Source organism: Copadichromis virginalis, linkage group LG8, assembly GCF_057382275.1.
Source record: "Copadichromis virginalis isolate Kocher_CV1m ecotype Utaka linkage group LG8, C_Virginalis_male_GT1.1, whole genome shotgun sequence".
NCBI lineage: Eukaryota > Metazoa > Chordata > Actinopteri > Cichliformes > Cichlidae > Copadichromis > Copadichromis virginalis.
The window spans coordinates 8,150,875-8,164,577 of NC_140625.1; the positions used below are offsets into that span (position 1 = coordinate 8,150,875).

The following is a 13,703-nucleotide window of genomic DNA, read 5'->3' on the forward strand; positions in this document are numbered from 1 at the left end:
TACGAAGGTTTTACCACAACAATAATCATACACGCAACGTGTGTGATTATTTATTGGCTAAAGAACTGTCGTTAGTTAGGTTCATTGCAATTTATGCACAGTCATCTCTTTATGCCCAAATGTGACAGCTTATTCTGAATGATGGATAGGTAAAGGGGCAAAACATTTAGCATCAGACAGGGGAGCTTCCAGAGATCCATCACTTGTGCATGAAATACGTTTGTGTGTGTGTGTGTGTGTGAGAGAGAGAGAGAGAGAGAGAGAGAGAAGATGCTGGAGGCAGACCATCTAAGTCTAAGACCAAAACTTAACTTTAATTTAAATTTATTCAATTTTAAACAAAAACTTGATTCAAATCATATATACATTGATAAATATGATTGAATGTCATCATATTTTCGTTTCCCCAAAGGAGCAGCACTATAGTAGTCCTGTAAAAGTAGTTAGACAAGAGGTCTCACCATAAAACATCTACGTTAACCCCGGTATGTACGTCACTTCCTTTATTTCCGAGTCCTCAAAGAGAGAAGTTGAAGTCCATTTTTAAATAAACACACACTCGCGCAATATATATCTATATATAGATATATATAGATATATATCTATATATAGATAGATAGATATATAAAAGCAAGTGTGTTTCAATACTACCAGCAAATCTGGTAGCTGGCCCTTTAAGAATTCAACGGTCGGTTCTCTAAACCTCCTTGCGGTCTGTTCTGTTCTTACGATCTCGCGATAGCCTCACCTCAGTGGCGGCTGTGTGGCCCCCTGTCTTAGTCCGGACGGAGTTGTTTCTGACGTTTGAATGAAATACAGTGCAAATTACCTCCACGTTGGACCCAGGAAATAATGGCTTCAGCCTTGGAGCAGTTTGTGAACAATGTGCGGCAGCTTTCCGCTCAAGGTAGGGTTGATAAACTCATTACAGTCTGAAGTATTAGCTAGTTAGCTAGCATATGCTATCCAATGCCTTGCCGATAGCTAGGCAGTCAAACTGGTCAGAGGCTTCTTTTTGCTTTATCATGTAAACACATCGCTAAAACGACCTTATGTCGCTGTAGTTCCTATGTAAACTACCACGAGAAGATGCGGTATTACACAAGGACCCGAAGGATAACTGCATAACGTGCATGTCATCAAACTAGATGTGAAAATTATACTTTTTGTTTTTGATCTAGAAAATAATTTCTGGGGACTGCCTACCGGTAGTCCCGCCCTAGCCTCATATAATTGGCTAGCGGACTGAATTGGCAAATATTATTGGCTCGAAGTCATCTGTCAATCCTGCTCGCATTACCTCTGTTGCAAGGCCTTGACAGGACACTTGGCCAGCCGATTTCAATTGAAATGCCCATCCGCAGCGCGGCGGTTATACACAGTTTTATGAGTCCGTGTGTCCTCTAGGTTTATAAAGAATAGCCTCTTTGGATTCGTAAACAAGAAAATTCCTATTTTATCCATAATTTGACCAATTAAACAACAAAGAAAATGTATCACTGTACATTATTTCTCCTATCAACATACAACAACTTTACTGATAATAGTTGTAGTGGGGTTGTGGTCATACTGATTGTGTCTAGTCTTTGTAGCGTTTCCAGCTAAGTTTTTGTCCATGTGCCCTCCTTGTGTGCTTTGCAATGTAATAACAACCTTGTGAAATAGAGACCTGATGACATTAAATCTCAGCATAACAACCTGATTTTATTCTACATCTGGTGGGCTGGTGTCAAAAATATAATCTGCACCTAGACCTGCAAAACAAGTTACCTTAAGCCTTTAGAAAGACACCCTAGTTTGGACTTCCCATAGATTTAAAAGGTCGGTACAAAAAGTTAAGTGTGGTTAAATTTCTCAATGTTGACCTCAATTTCCCTTCATCCCTCCAGGCCAGATGACTCAGCTATGTGAGTTGATCAACAAAAGTGGGGAGCTGCTGGCCAAAAATCTGTCCCACCTGGACACTGTGCTGGGGGCCCTGGACATCCAGGAGCACTCCCTAGGTGTGCTGGCTGTGCTGTAAGTTTCCACTATAACTTTCTTCTGTCTCAGTTACCACATGACAAGAAATTTTTCTCATAAAGTTTTTTTCCCCTCTAACTGGTCTATTATTATTATCAGTATTATTAATATTAATTTTTTTTATTAGTTTACATTTTGGTGTTTCACTGCACTCTGCTTTCGTTCTGCTGTTCTTGGCCAAGATATTCTCCTAATGTTGTGTCTATTGAAGGTCACGTTGTACTTTTTGTGTTGGTTGAGGAAGAGGCGGTAGTTCTTTAGAGGAAGTCTCTTGGAAAAATGACAGAGCCAGCTCAGGATTTAGAGGAAAATGAGAGGAAAAGTTGACCGATAATAAGTTCCTGCATATAATGTTCTATTGAAAGGGAATAATCTCTCTCACTTCTTCAAATTGTTTCCTTTCTTTAAAATTTCCACACATTCTCTGCACTATAGCAAATCCTGCACAGACGTGACACTGCTAAAGGTTTTCTGTTGCCTTTACAACTGATAATAAATAACACAGAAATGAAAGCTATTATTTCCTGTTTACAAAATCAATCTCGCTTCTGCTTACCCAACATTGCGTCTGATCGATACATTTCCCTCCTTACTCAAAACTCAGCCCTTTAGCTCTAAATGATTTTTAAAAATCGGCAAACTAATGCTAAGTTTTGGCTAACCCCCCTTCCTTCCTTCCTTCTGCTTTTGCTCAAGATTTGTGAAGTTCTCCATGCCAAACATCCCTGACTTTGAGACGCTCTTCTCCCAAGTCCAGCTCTTCATCAGTACATGCAATGGGGAGCACATTAGATATGCAACAGACACTTGTAAGTCTCATTGTTCAGTGAACTTGTTTTGTGTCAAGTTTTTTTTTTTTTTTTTCAATTTGTTTTTGTGATTGTTAAGACAGAAGCATTTAGGTGTATGCGTTTCTAGCTGAGCTGTCATGAATCGCTACTTGTGTTCATATATTTTACACAAGGTTATATAAATTTTGTTGGTATCAGTCACAGCTTTGTATCAGTGGTTTGAAATCTGTTATGTGGATTTGTGGGATCTGGCAGAATCTACGTGGTTAATCATAACTCCTCTGTTTTCCTGCCACAGTTGCTGGTCTCTGCCACCAGTTGACAAACGCACTTGTAGAGCGGAAACAGGTAAGAATGTCTCTTTCTATCATTCTGAGCCTAATCCAACTAAGGCTACGTTCACACTGCAGGTCTTAATTAGGGCTGAACGATATATCGTATTTGCGATAATATCGCGACATGATCAAGTGCAATTTTCTAACCGCAAAGGCTGCAATTATACTCTGAACATGTCCAAATTCATGGGCTGCATCCTCCTGAGGCCGCATTTGTAGACCGATTACGTCACAGCGACGCGCCGAAGGCTGTCCAAATTACTACCATATCCCAGAATTCATAGCGCGGCCCAGCCAAACTCCAGTTTCCAACAATGGCGGCCGCTACTAAGTTTTAAAATTACTCATACTAATCTTTCTGGGTCACAAAATAAACTTTTAACATATTTTCAGGCGAGAAAGTAGCTGTGTAAACATCAAATATCTGCTCGGTTTATCAAGATATCCCATATTTGCAAAAGTGCTTCGACGTTTTCAGAGGCGTCTGCTACCCACCAGCTCGACAGCTAGCCGGGAGCTCGAGAGTTACTGATGCGGCCGAGAACGGCACAACTCCCGGCACATCATTTTCAGATCACCGCGGAGTTTCGCTGCTCGGGTTAAACGTAATATATAAGTCACTTAGACAACCTAAAAATGTTATTGTTGGGCTTTTTTCAGTGTTTTGTTTGTTCGTGAGTAAATCGGTTTGGCTGAGATTAAAGTTATTAGATTAGATAAAATAAAACTTTATTAATCCCCCGGGTGGGTTCCTCCTTGGTTTTCACACAGCTGACTAAACGTCAAACAGAAAACTTATTAAACAGAAGTATGAGACAGTCGAGAATTTACACCAGTGTCTGGTTATATTTTAGATAGCAAGAAGCAGACGGCCGAGTTTATTAAACTCCACCGAGACAGCGGTGACGCTAATCAGAACTAGACCGTCCAATTTCACGCCTTTAAACTTTAAAGGCGTGTTTGTGTGTGTGTTTATACAATTGCTATTATGTTTGCACTTTATGTGTAATGTTACTGACTGCAGAGATCAGTAAGATGTGTGTATTTTTTATTTATTAGTTTTATTTATTTAATATTATTTTTTAATTGAATGACTGTCTAGTAGTTCACAGATGTTGAAAAACTGAGTGTGGTAAAGCCACTGATTTTTTTTTATGTATATTTCTGCAATCTGCACATTGTACTGACTTTCATTTTAATGTTTACACCAGGGTTCCTTGTCAGCACTTTATGCTCAGATGTTTGTAAGCTAAAAATAAACTATTGTGTATGTTCAAATATACTGTTGTGATTGAAGAAGTTAAATAAAAATGTCAGTCATCAATTCATGCATCACCTCATGTCATCATAACAGAGGTCTGTCTTCCAGGAAAGAACAGTTTAAAATTAATGTAATATAGTATTGGCCATACTATATGATGTATTGCTTGTCTTTGTTTAATAATACAGAAGACAAAGACCTTAAAAAATAATCGCATATCGCATCGCAATCGCAATATTGGGGCAAAAAATCGCAATTAGATTATTTTCCATAATCGTTCAGCCCTAGTCTTAATGCTCTATTCCGATTTTTTGATCAAATCCGTTTTTGTTTTTTTTTTGTCTGCTTGTTCACACTACAAATAAAATGTGACAGCCAACGCGCTCTAGTGTGAACCCTCAAAGCGGCCCGCATGCGCAAAAGAAGACCTCACACACAACGCGCTCTGTTTAGACCCAGACCACACAGTATTGTTTGACTGATGGCCTTAATATAAAGACTTTATTCGGACTTTACGTTTCCCAATTTTTTTTCCCAACGTTGTCTTCCCAACAGTTTCACTAACATCTACACTGGATGGCCAGGAAGCGTCCACGATGTCTTCTTGGGCGCTTCTCCGGCGCTGATAATAGGCGTCTGTCTTGTGTCAGTGATGTAAAAGACGGATTTAATGTGACATGACCGTTCAAACAGCAGTCGCTTTCTAAAACATCAGATATATATCGGCTTCAGTACCACATACGAAAGTGACTCAGGTCAGGTTTGAAAATATCGGATTTGTGCCGTTCACACTGTCATACCATGATCGGAAATGGGTCGCATAGGGTAAAAAAAAAAAGGTTGGATTTGATGCGCTTTTGCCTGCAGTGTGAACGTAGCCTAAATAGTGATGTCGTTTAGGCTTGACAAAAGTAGGGCTATGTTGTAAAAGTGAATGCTTAACAAAAAAAAAGAACACAATTGCATTTTTAAATTTTATTTTTTGTAAGAGAACTGTTAAGATTTGTTCATGATACATCTCCCTAGAAGAAAATGCCTTCTGCATTCTCTGTCCCTCTGTAGATTATGCAGTATGTAATCCTGTTGCACTTGTGCCAAGCAGTTTGTTTTCATTCAGCCCGTGCAGTCTTTAATATCAGCGGAAAGAACAAAAAGCAGGCAGGCTTTCTGTATTTCCTGGTGCTTCTGTAATTCTTGGTTTTACACTTCATGAGTCTGACTAGTTTTTGGCTTCAGAACTTTTGTCTTCTGCCAGAGGCCACATGTTTTTAAACAGTGTGTATTTATCTGCAGGCTGCTGATTTAGTGACATCCACACAATTGTATCTCTTGAAGCTAAAGGGGTTAGGGCCTTTCCTGTCAGCAGTTCATTTGATATCACTCACCCTACGCGCCACCATTGCCATACCCTCGTCAGCATTTCCTACTGAATTAGATTGTGTTTGTGGGATCGGGTGCTTTCGTAAGGAGTTGGTATAAGAGTAATCCTTTCTAGTTGTTTATCATTGCTCGGATGGGCGTGAAGTGAATGCAATAACAGTAGTCCTTGTTGTGGTTCTTAGCTTCAATGAACAAGCAACCTGTTGCTGGTGCTAGCTATAACCTACAAGAATTACCACCAGCAGCTACAGTTCATGAGGGTGGATGAGAGACTCTGGAGAGTAATATTAAGGACTGCCACAACAGTAAGCCAGGTTGCAGCCACTGAACACTCAAAATAATGGCGAGGAGACTGCCAGCAGACAAATGTATACTTGGGTGTTGATATATCTGGATGGCCAAATCAAGTCTGTGCGTGGGGAAACACTGCAAGTGTATTTATCCGCGCTCTCACAAGCAGCAGGAGAGTCACATGACCCTGCTGTCTAATACAGCACCCAACCCCCCAACCCCTAAACTTCCTTCCACCTGAATGATCATGTTAGTGTTTATCTCCTAAATGCTGTGTGGCCTACATAGTGTGTGTGTTGCATTTACCTTGCAGCTAAAACCAATTTCCCCCCTTTGGTCAGAATGAAATGAGTCAGTCACAATCATTTTTCATCACAGGGCTCACATGAGTCATTTCATCACTAAGACAGCACTGAGTTTCAGCACCACAGTGGAGCATGTTTTCCTTTCCCTTCTTGATCTAAATATTTTAGCGTGTTCTTCAGGCCCTGACTGTTTCCAGCACATTTGGGTGTCTCAGGACGACTTTCAGCTTAGTAACTCACAATTTCTCCTCTTCTGACAGCCATTGAGGGGTGTCGTGGTCCTAAAACAGGCAATAGACAAAATGCAGATGAACACAAACCAACTTACCTCAGTTCACGCAGACCTGTGTCAGGTAAGTTCTTAGCATCATCCCAGTTGTAATCCCAGCACATCTCCTTTTCCATATGCAGTCTAAGCCACTTGTTCACCTCTTATATGTTCTTCTGCAGCTGTGTTTGTTAGCAAAGTGCTTCAAGCCAGCCCTGCCCTTTTTGGAGGTGGACATGATGGACATCTGCAAGGAGAACGGAGCCTACGACGCAAAGCACTTTTTATGTTACTACTACTATGGTGGCATGATCTACACGGGCCTCAAAAATTTTGAAAGAGCACTGTATTTTTATGAACAGGTACTGTCTTTACAGTCTTTTTGTTGCCTCCTGAATTTAAACGTTCTTTGCGGCATCACTGCACATGCTTTTGTTTTTAATTTTCTGTGACAGGCAATAACCACTCCAGCCATGGCAGTGAGCCACATCATGTTGGAAGCCTATAAAAAATACATCCTGGTGTCACTTATTCTCCACGGCAAAGTGCAGCAGTTGCCCAAATACACTTCACAAATAGTAGGGAGGTTCATCAAGGTAAGGATGCATGACGTGTGGGTGATATTTTTTTCTTTTTAGAGGTGTAGCCAAGAAGTGTCATTTTCTAAAATCACCAAAAAGTAGTAATAATAATAGTGTATTGATGCTCAGTAATGTATAGATTAACATTTAGGTTCATGCATGAAGAATCAGTGATACAGATCGACAGACTGGCTGTTAAAATGTTGTTTTTTTGCCTGCTAGGCTGAGTCTCAGTGGGAGGGTGAGCCATTCATTCTGTTAGCTAGAATGTGGAAAAGTTATTAAGCTGAATTTGATGAAACATTATAGAAAAGTGGAGCTCGGGCAAAGGAAGAACTCACCAACATTTGTCTTTAAAGTTAAGATAAGAGCATCAGCATTGGTGTAGGCATCAGGGGTAGGATGTGAATGCACTTCAATTATTGGTTTACACTAATTGGAAAGTAAACACCTCTGAGCACCTAAAAGACTCAAAGATGAATCGTTACTTGGACAGAGTCAAAAGCACTGATTTCAATCAGATTTGATAAAAATACCATCACACACGAGGTGAACACAAAGGCTCACCTGTCATTTTGCCTTTTATGTATCAGACAGCTGCTCACACAGAAAGTTTTTTTTTTTTTTTTTTCCCTTCTTCTCCCACACTGTGCAGCGCTGCTTTGTAGCCTCACGGCTCACTCACTTAACTGAACGCAGCAGAACAGAGAGTCTGTAAAAGCAAGCAGATCAAGATGTCAGTGTCACGCAGTAGCAATTTTCTTTATTTTCTTTATTTTTTTTGTAAATCAAAAATTCACTGTGGGCTTTGAAAAGCAGCAAAATCTGCTCACAAAGTTTCTAAGTTTCAACAACAACTAATATTTGGAACAGTTGAATATTTATGTGCAGCTGTAGTGTGAGCCCATCAGGAAAAGCCACTTATTTATTTTGCTGCTACTGAGCTATCCGTCCATAATTGCGTTTGCTTTTTTCCTTTTTTTTTCTTTTTTGTGCCTCAGCCCTTGAGCAACGCATACCACGAGTTGGCTCAGGTTTACACCACCAACAACCCGGCCGAGCTGCGCAGCCTGGTCAACAAACACAGCGAGACCTTCACACGAGACAACAACACAGGCCTGGTCAAACAGTGCCTCTCCTCTCTCTACAAGAAGAATATCCAGAGGCTAACAAAGGTGAGCTGTGTGTGTGTGTTTTCTATGTGATGTGTGATATTAACACACTCCCGATGCCTTCAAGAGATAAGCTTCACTGGGTAGCTTGTGCGACTTTAGTTTAGGAAATATTCTGTTGTAAGAAGAGAGACGTCAAGAACGTAGAAATGTCTCTGTCGTCTCAAATCATCTGTGGCGCAGTTCATTAGAGGTCACGATAATCAAAATGAAAGGAAACACAGCCAAAACATGGGTGTGCCAAGACAGATGCTGACATCTGATAACTGGCTGTTGGCCCATCTTTGCTAAAACGACTAACAACAATGACTCTTGAGCTTTCAGTTTCCACCTGTTGGGTCATCTTGTTCACATTACCAAGAAGACTGAAGTTAGAGGGGCTGTGTGACCCATAAAACTTGAGTTTCACACTCCATACAGCCTATAGGTTAAATCCAGGCCCAGTGCTGTCTGGATATCACTTTAGGTTATCTTTTAGGTTCATGTTGCACATGCCAGCTCAAACAGACAGGCACAAATCCAAAGCACCAGCTAGCCAGACAATCCAGAGTACTGAGAGCTTCTTTACTGAGGTTAAAGAGACGTTCGTTGAGTTGTCAAGGGATTTATTTGAAACAAACTGGAGTTTAGATGGCGGGTTTTTGCCCATTCACTAGATCTGATATCGGTTTTTCCTCTGTGCGAACCCCACAGACCTTCCTGACACTGTCTTTGCAAGACATGGCGAGTCGAGTGCAGCTTTCAGGCCCGCAGGAAGCAGAGAAATACGTCTTACACATGGTGAGTTCTCCAGAGAGACCAAAGCACAAAAAATACAATCCAGTTGATGCTGATAGAAATCACGATATCCAACTTTACGTGTTTGTGAAATGGTTTGATATTTTTTTTTAGCTATAGATGTATTACACAAGTCTTTTATCTGTTGTGTTGGACCGTTTTGGACTTGAAGGCCTTAACGACCATATAACAATAGTCTTTACACTGGATTTTCTGCATTCCCTCTTGTTTTCTTCTTTGCAGATTGAAGATGGTGAGATCTATGCTAGCATTAACCAAAAAGATGGTATGGTCTGCTTCCATGACAACCCTGAAAAATACAACAACCCAGCAATGCTCCACAAAATTGACCAAGAGGTGTGGAGGCTCAGATCTGTGTTCACTGTTCTTGTGCTTTGCATGGATTGTTTGCAGTTGCAATACACAAATACTGCATGAATTTTTGAAAATGAGCACGTGTCTTTTTTTCCCTCTCTTTTCAGATGTTGAAATGTATACAGCTGGATGAGAAACTAAAGTCTATGGATCAGGAAATCACAGTAAACCCACAATTTGTGCAGAAGGTGAGGGGGGGCTCCAGCAGCACTGGAGTTGCTTTTTCTTATTTTGGCTTATGTGTGTATTTTTGGTAGAATGAGCCAGACTAAAGATGTTCTCCTGTCGGCGTGTATGTTGTCCAAAAAGTTCAAATTTTAAACTTTTTATTGAAGCAGAGGATAAGATGCTTAGAGGTTTAGAAACAGTGTGATCACTGTTTGTTGCACATGTGGCATGCCTGAGCAGATTGTGTTGCCAAGTCACATGGTGTCTTCAGTCACTGTTTCATGAAATCCATTGCTGGGCGTTTGATAAACACTGACTCTGTAATTCTCCCTTTTCAGTGTAACTGACATGCCGCTTGTTATGCAATATGCGATCATAAGGTTTCGCATTTCCATCCATAAAAACCAAAAACTATACCTGATTCAAATTATAGATCTCTCCCTTCAAGAACATTTCCAACTGTGCAAGTCAGAAAACAGTCCTAGCCTGGTTCTTCTTTTTCCCTTTTTAAAGATTGCCCCCTGGACGTCCTGTTTTGACCGCTTGCCCTTGTGTGTCTACATTTACACTATGGTGCTAAAACTTGCACAAATTTGCACATTGGCTTCCGTTTCAAACTAACCCAACCTTCCTTATGGAGGGTGGCGAGCCTTTGGCTGTAGACAAAAACCAAGACGCTGTTTTGGATGAAGAATCTGATCCAAGCTTATCAGGTCGGGAATGTGACCACAAGAATGCTTTCACTTTTAGTTTTTTGGGCCGTTTGTGGGGTCGTTCACCCTAAACTCAGGTGTAGGAGGCTTTCCCAGCTATAACAGCGTGAGAATTATTTTTCTTAACCAAATATTTATTAGTCCTTTATTTATCCAGGTAAAAAATCTCATTGAAATTAAAAATCTCATTTTCAAGAGAGACTTGGCATCATGGCAACAAAAGTCAAAATATACATACCACATAAGTATATAACATTTAGCAGCAGCGTACAAAGAACAATAATGTGCACGATTTCCATAGCCAGTAATAAAACGTAAAGCACAATGGTACACAGTATCCAACCTCTTTAGGTAGTGGGCAGGTGCATTCATAAAAAGCAGGTCACCATAATCCAATAAAGGTAAAAAAGTTGCATGAATCAAGTGTTTTCTCACTTGGAGGGAGAAACAGGATTGATTTCTAAAAAAGTAACCTAGTTTTAACTTTGACACAAGCCTTTGAATGTGAGTTTTAAATGACAAATTCTGATCTATAATGATCCCTAGATACTTGTAAGATGTGACCATTTCAATTTCAGTTCCTTGAATTGTTTTAATCTTAGGAGACGTAGCTAACAACTCTTTGCCATTTGAGAATAACATGAACTTGGATTTCTCTGGATTTAACACCAACTTAAGTTGAGTTAAATGGGACTGAACTACATCAAAGGCAGACTGCAGAAATTGCAGGGTTTGTGCTACTGAAGGGGGTGAACAATAAATAATTGTATCATCTGCATAAAGATGAAATGCTGCATTTGACAAATTATCACAAAGGTTGTTTATGTAAAGAGAAAATAGCAATGGCCCTAATATGGAGCCCTGCGGAACTCCTTTGGATACTGGGAGAAAAGAGGAAGAAGACCCAGCAGCATGGACACACTGTTTTCTTGCTGACAAGTAATTTGAAAACCAACTTACAGCATTTACAGATAGACTAAACAATATTGGTCTATTTAATAAAATATAGCATGGTCAACTGTATCAAAAGCCTTTGACAAGTCAAGAAAAGGAGCAGCACAGTATTTTTTGCAGTCCATTGAATCAACAATGTCATTAACCACTTTAATAGCAGCAGTCAGGCTCACTTTCTATCAAATTGTGAACCATTGTGCTAATAAAACACAAATTAATTTGTCAAATCTGGCTAAAGTTAATAGCAACCTGCCTTCCTTGCAGGCCTGCGTGGTTTTATATCAGTTTAATCTTACATATGACATACAAACGCTTATTTTCTACAGAAGCTAAATGGTTTGCACAGCTGTCTTCTTGCTTATAGTTCACCTCGTTTGTTTACACCTTTCCATCATTGAGAGGCGCTGCCTGGGCTAGTCGTACATTGTGACTCATTTTGTAATTTTGGCTGTAAATTTACTAAATAATTCTCAGCTTTCAAGAACTATTTGAATTTTCTCTCTGGTCCACAATGGTTGAGAACCAACAATAATGTGAAGTGCACATGGTAACATCTGCCTGTTCAGACAGTAGTACCTGGTGAATACTTTTATGCTGCCACAATACACCAGATATTGCTGTAAAGCTCGTCTTCCCTTCCTTCCAAAACAGTATTCAATTTTGTCTCAAGAACAAACGGTGATGGAGCTATCGACATTTAAAGTTAAGTGGCTTGGATTTTCAGTGCCAACAAACAAGGACAGCAACTTTTAAACGACCAGTCAAGTAGCTGCACACTTCCTTATTGTATATATCAGACCTTCCCAAAGTGTGGGGCCCGCCCCCTAGGGGAGGCGCGTTATGAAAAGGGGAGAAAAAACCAAAACGCTTGGACACGGCTAGCACAGGGCCGCCACAGAAACACAAAGCAGGGAATGAAGCATAGTTGAATATGTTTCCAAACCAACTTCATTCTAAGCCGAACATTTTTCTGGTAAAACAAAGGGGGCCCAGCAAAAAATGTTTGGGAACCACTGGTATATATCAACACAAACTGGGGAAAAAGTCTAAGGAGTTAGTTCCCAGAATGGCAATACGCCCTACCATCAAGTAATATTGGGCATTGAGACCTGAACAAAACAATCACTCATTGTTGGTGGAAGTGCAGCAGAAACTGGTTTGCAGCAGTGGCTCCACCTGATGTGTTCAGATAACAGTTTTGATGTTTTGTGTTGTTTTTGTTTTTTGTTTCCCCTTCAGAGTATGGGATCGCAGGAGGATGATGTCGGTAGCAAAACGTCTAGTTATTCCTGAGGGGCCTTGGATGGGGAGAGAACGCTGCAGCCACCCAACACGTTCTTCCCAGGATGAGTTGGATTTTTTTAAAAGAGGAAAAACAAACATTCTATCTCACATAAGGACATTGGTCAAGGAAAATCTAATTGTGTGGAATGATGATAAATTTGGTTATTCTTACTTCACAGTGTCTTAAGGATAACGTGAGATCCTTACAGAAAAAGGAGGAAAAAAAGAAAAAAAATTACAATTTTGTCAGTGTTTTATTTATCAATGTTCAGGTTGAAGCGCCACTGCTACATTAACAGAAATCACAATAATAAAAACTGGACTTATTTGTTCCAAACGTATGTGAAAAATCTCACTGTTTGTTTTGGTTCTGCTGCATGATGGCCGTGACTTTGAGGGCATTACGTACAAGGTCAAACATCTAAAATTGATGAAGAATGAATCTGATAAAATTCTGCATTTGTAAAGACTGCAAGCGATCGTTTCCCTCTCACTCCTGCCGGTTAGAATGTAGATATCATCAATAGTGAATCTGTACACATGGACATGCCCTTGACCAAAACTCGGCACAATGGAGGAGTCGTTCACAATCTGGTGCACTGTTTTGTTTTTCTTTTGTTTTGTTTTTCTTTTGTTTAGGGTTTTTGTTGTTGTTTTGGTTTTTTTTAGGTCGGATCCACTAGAGGTCGCTAGAGCACTGTACAGAAAACCGATTTGACAGCTTGTTATTACAAGAGGTGAAGTCAACAGATGAAACCAAACTGTCATGTAATTTTGGGAGCTTGAGCTTGGCGATTGTGGATCTGTTAATAATAAATTGTTTAAGAATATAGTTCTGGGTTTCATGCCTTTATGGAAAGATTCTCTTCGACACGGGCCCTCGTCTTTACGGTGTGTTTCAATTCTCATCCATTCATGGACTGTCACTTTTTTTTTTCTTTTTTTTTTTGTAATTGTTACGCTGAAGCTAATTTTCGCTTCAGCCAATGAACGTACGTATGCAAGCGGATGTGGTTAGCTGGAGAA

At 40.0% G+C, this 13,703-nt stretch overlaps 1 protein-coding gene across 1 annotated transcript; it reads left to right on the forward strand.

The window, feature by feature from the left end:
• Nucleotides 1-483: 483 nt before the first annotated feature.
• cops3 (COP9 signalosome subunit 3) lies at nucleotides 484-13,018 on the forward strand. Its single transcript, XM_085465560.1, has 12 exons — nucleotides 484-907; nucleotides 1,890-2,019; nucleotides 2,719-2,831; nucleotides 3,112-3,161; nucleotides 6,646-6,738; nucleotides 6,836-7,015; nucleotides 7,109-7,249; nucleotides 8,236-8,409; nucleotides 9,100-9,186; nucleotides 9,427-9,540; nucleotides 9,666-9,746; nucleotides 12,633-13,018. Exons 1-12 carry the CDS (start codon nucleotides 853-855, stop codon nucleotides 12,684-12,686), a joined length of 1,272 nt encoding a protein of 423 aa, XP_085321686.1. The 5' UTR covers nucleotides 484-852; the 3' UTR covers nucleotides 12,687-13,018.
• Nucleotides 13,019-13,703: the final 685 nt, after the last annotated feature.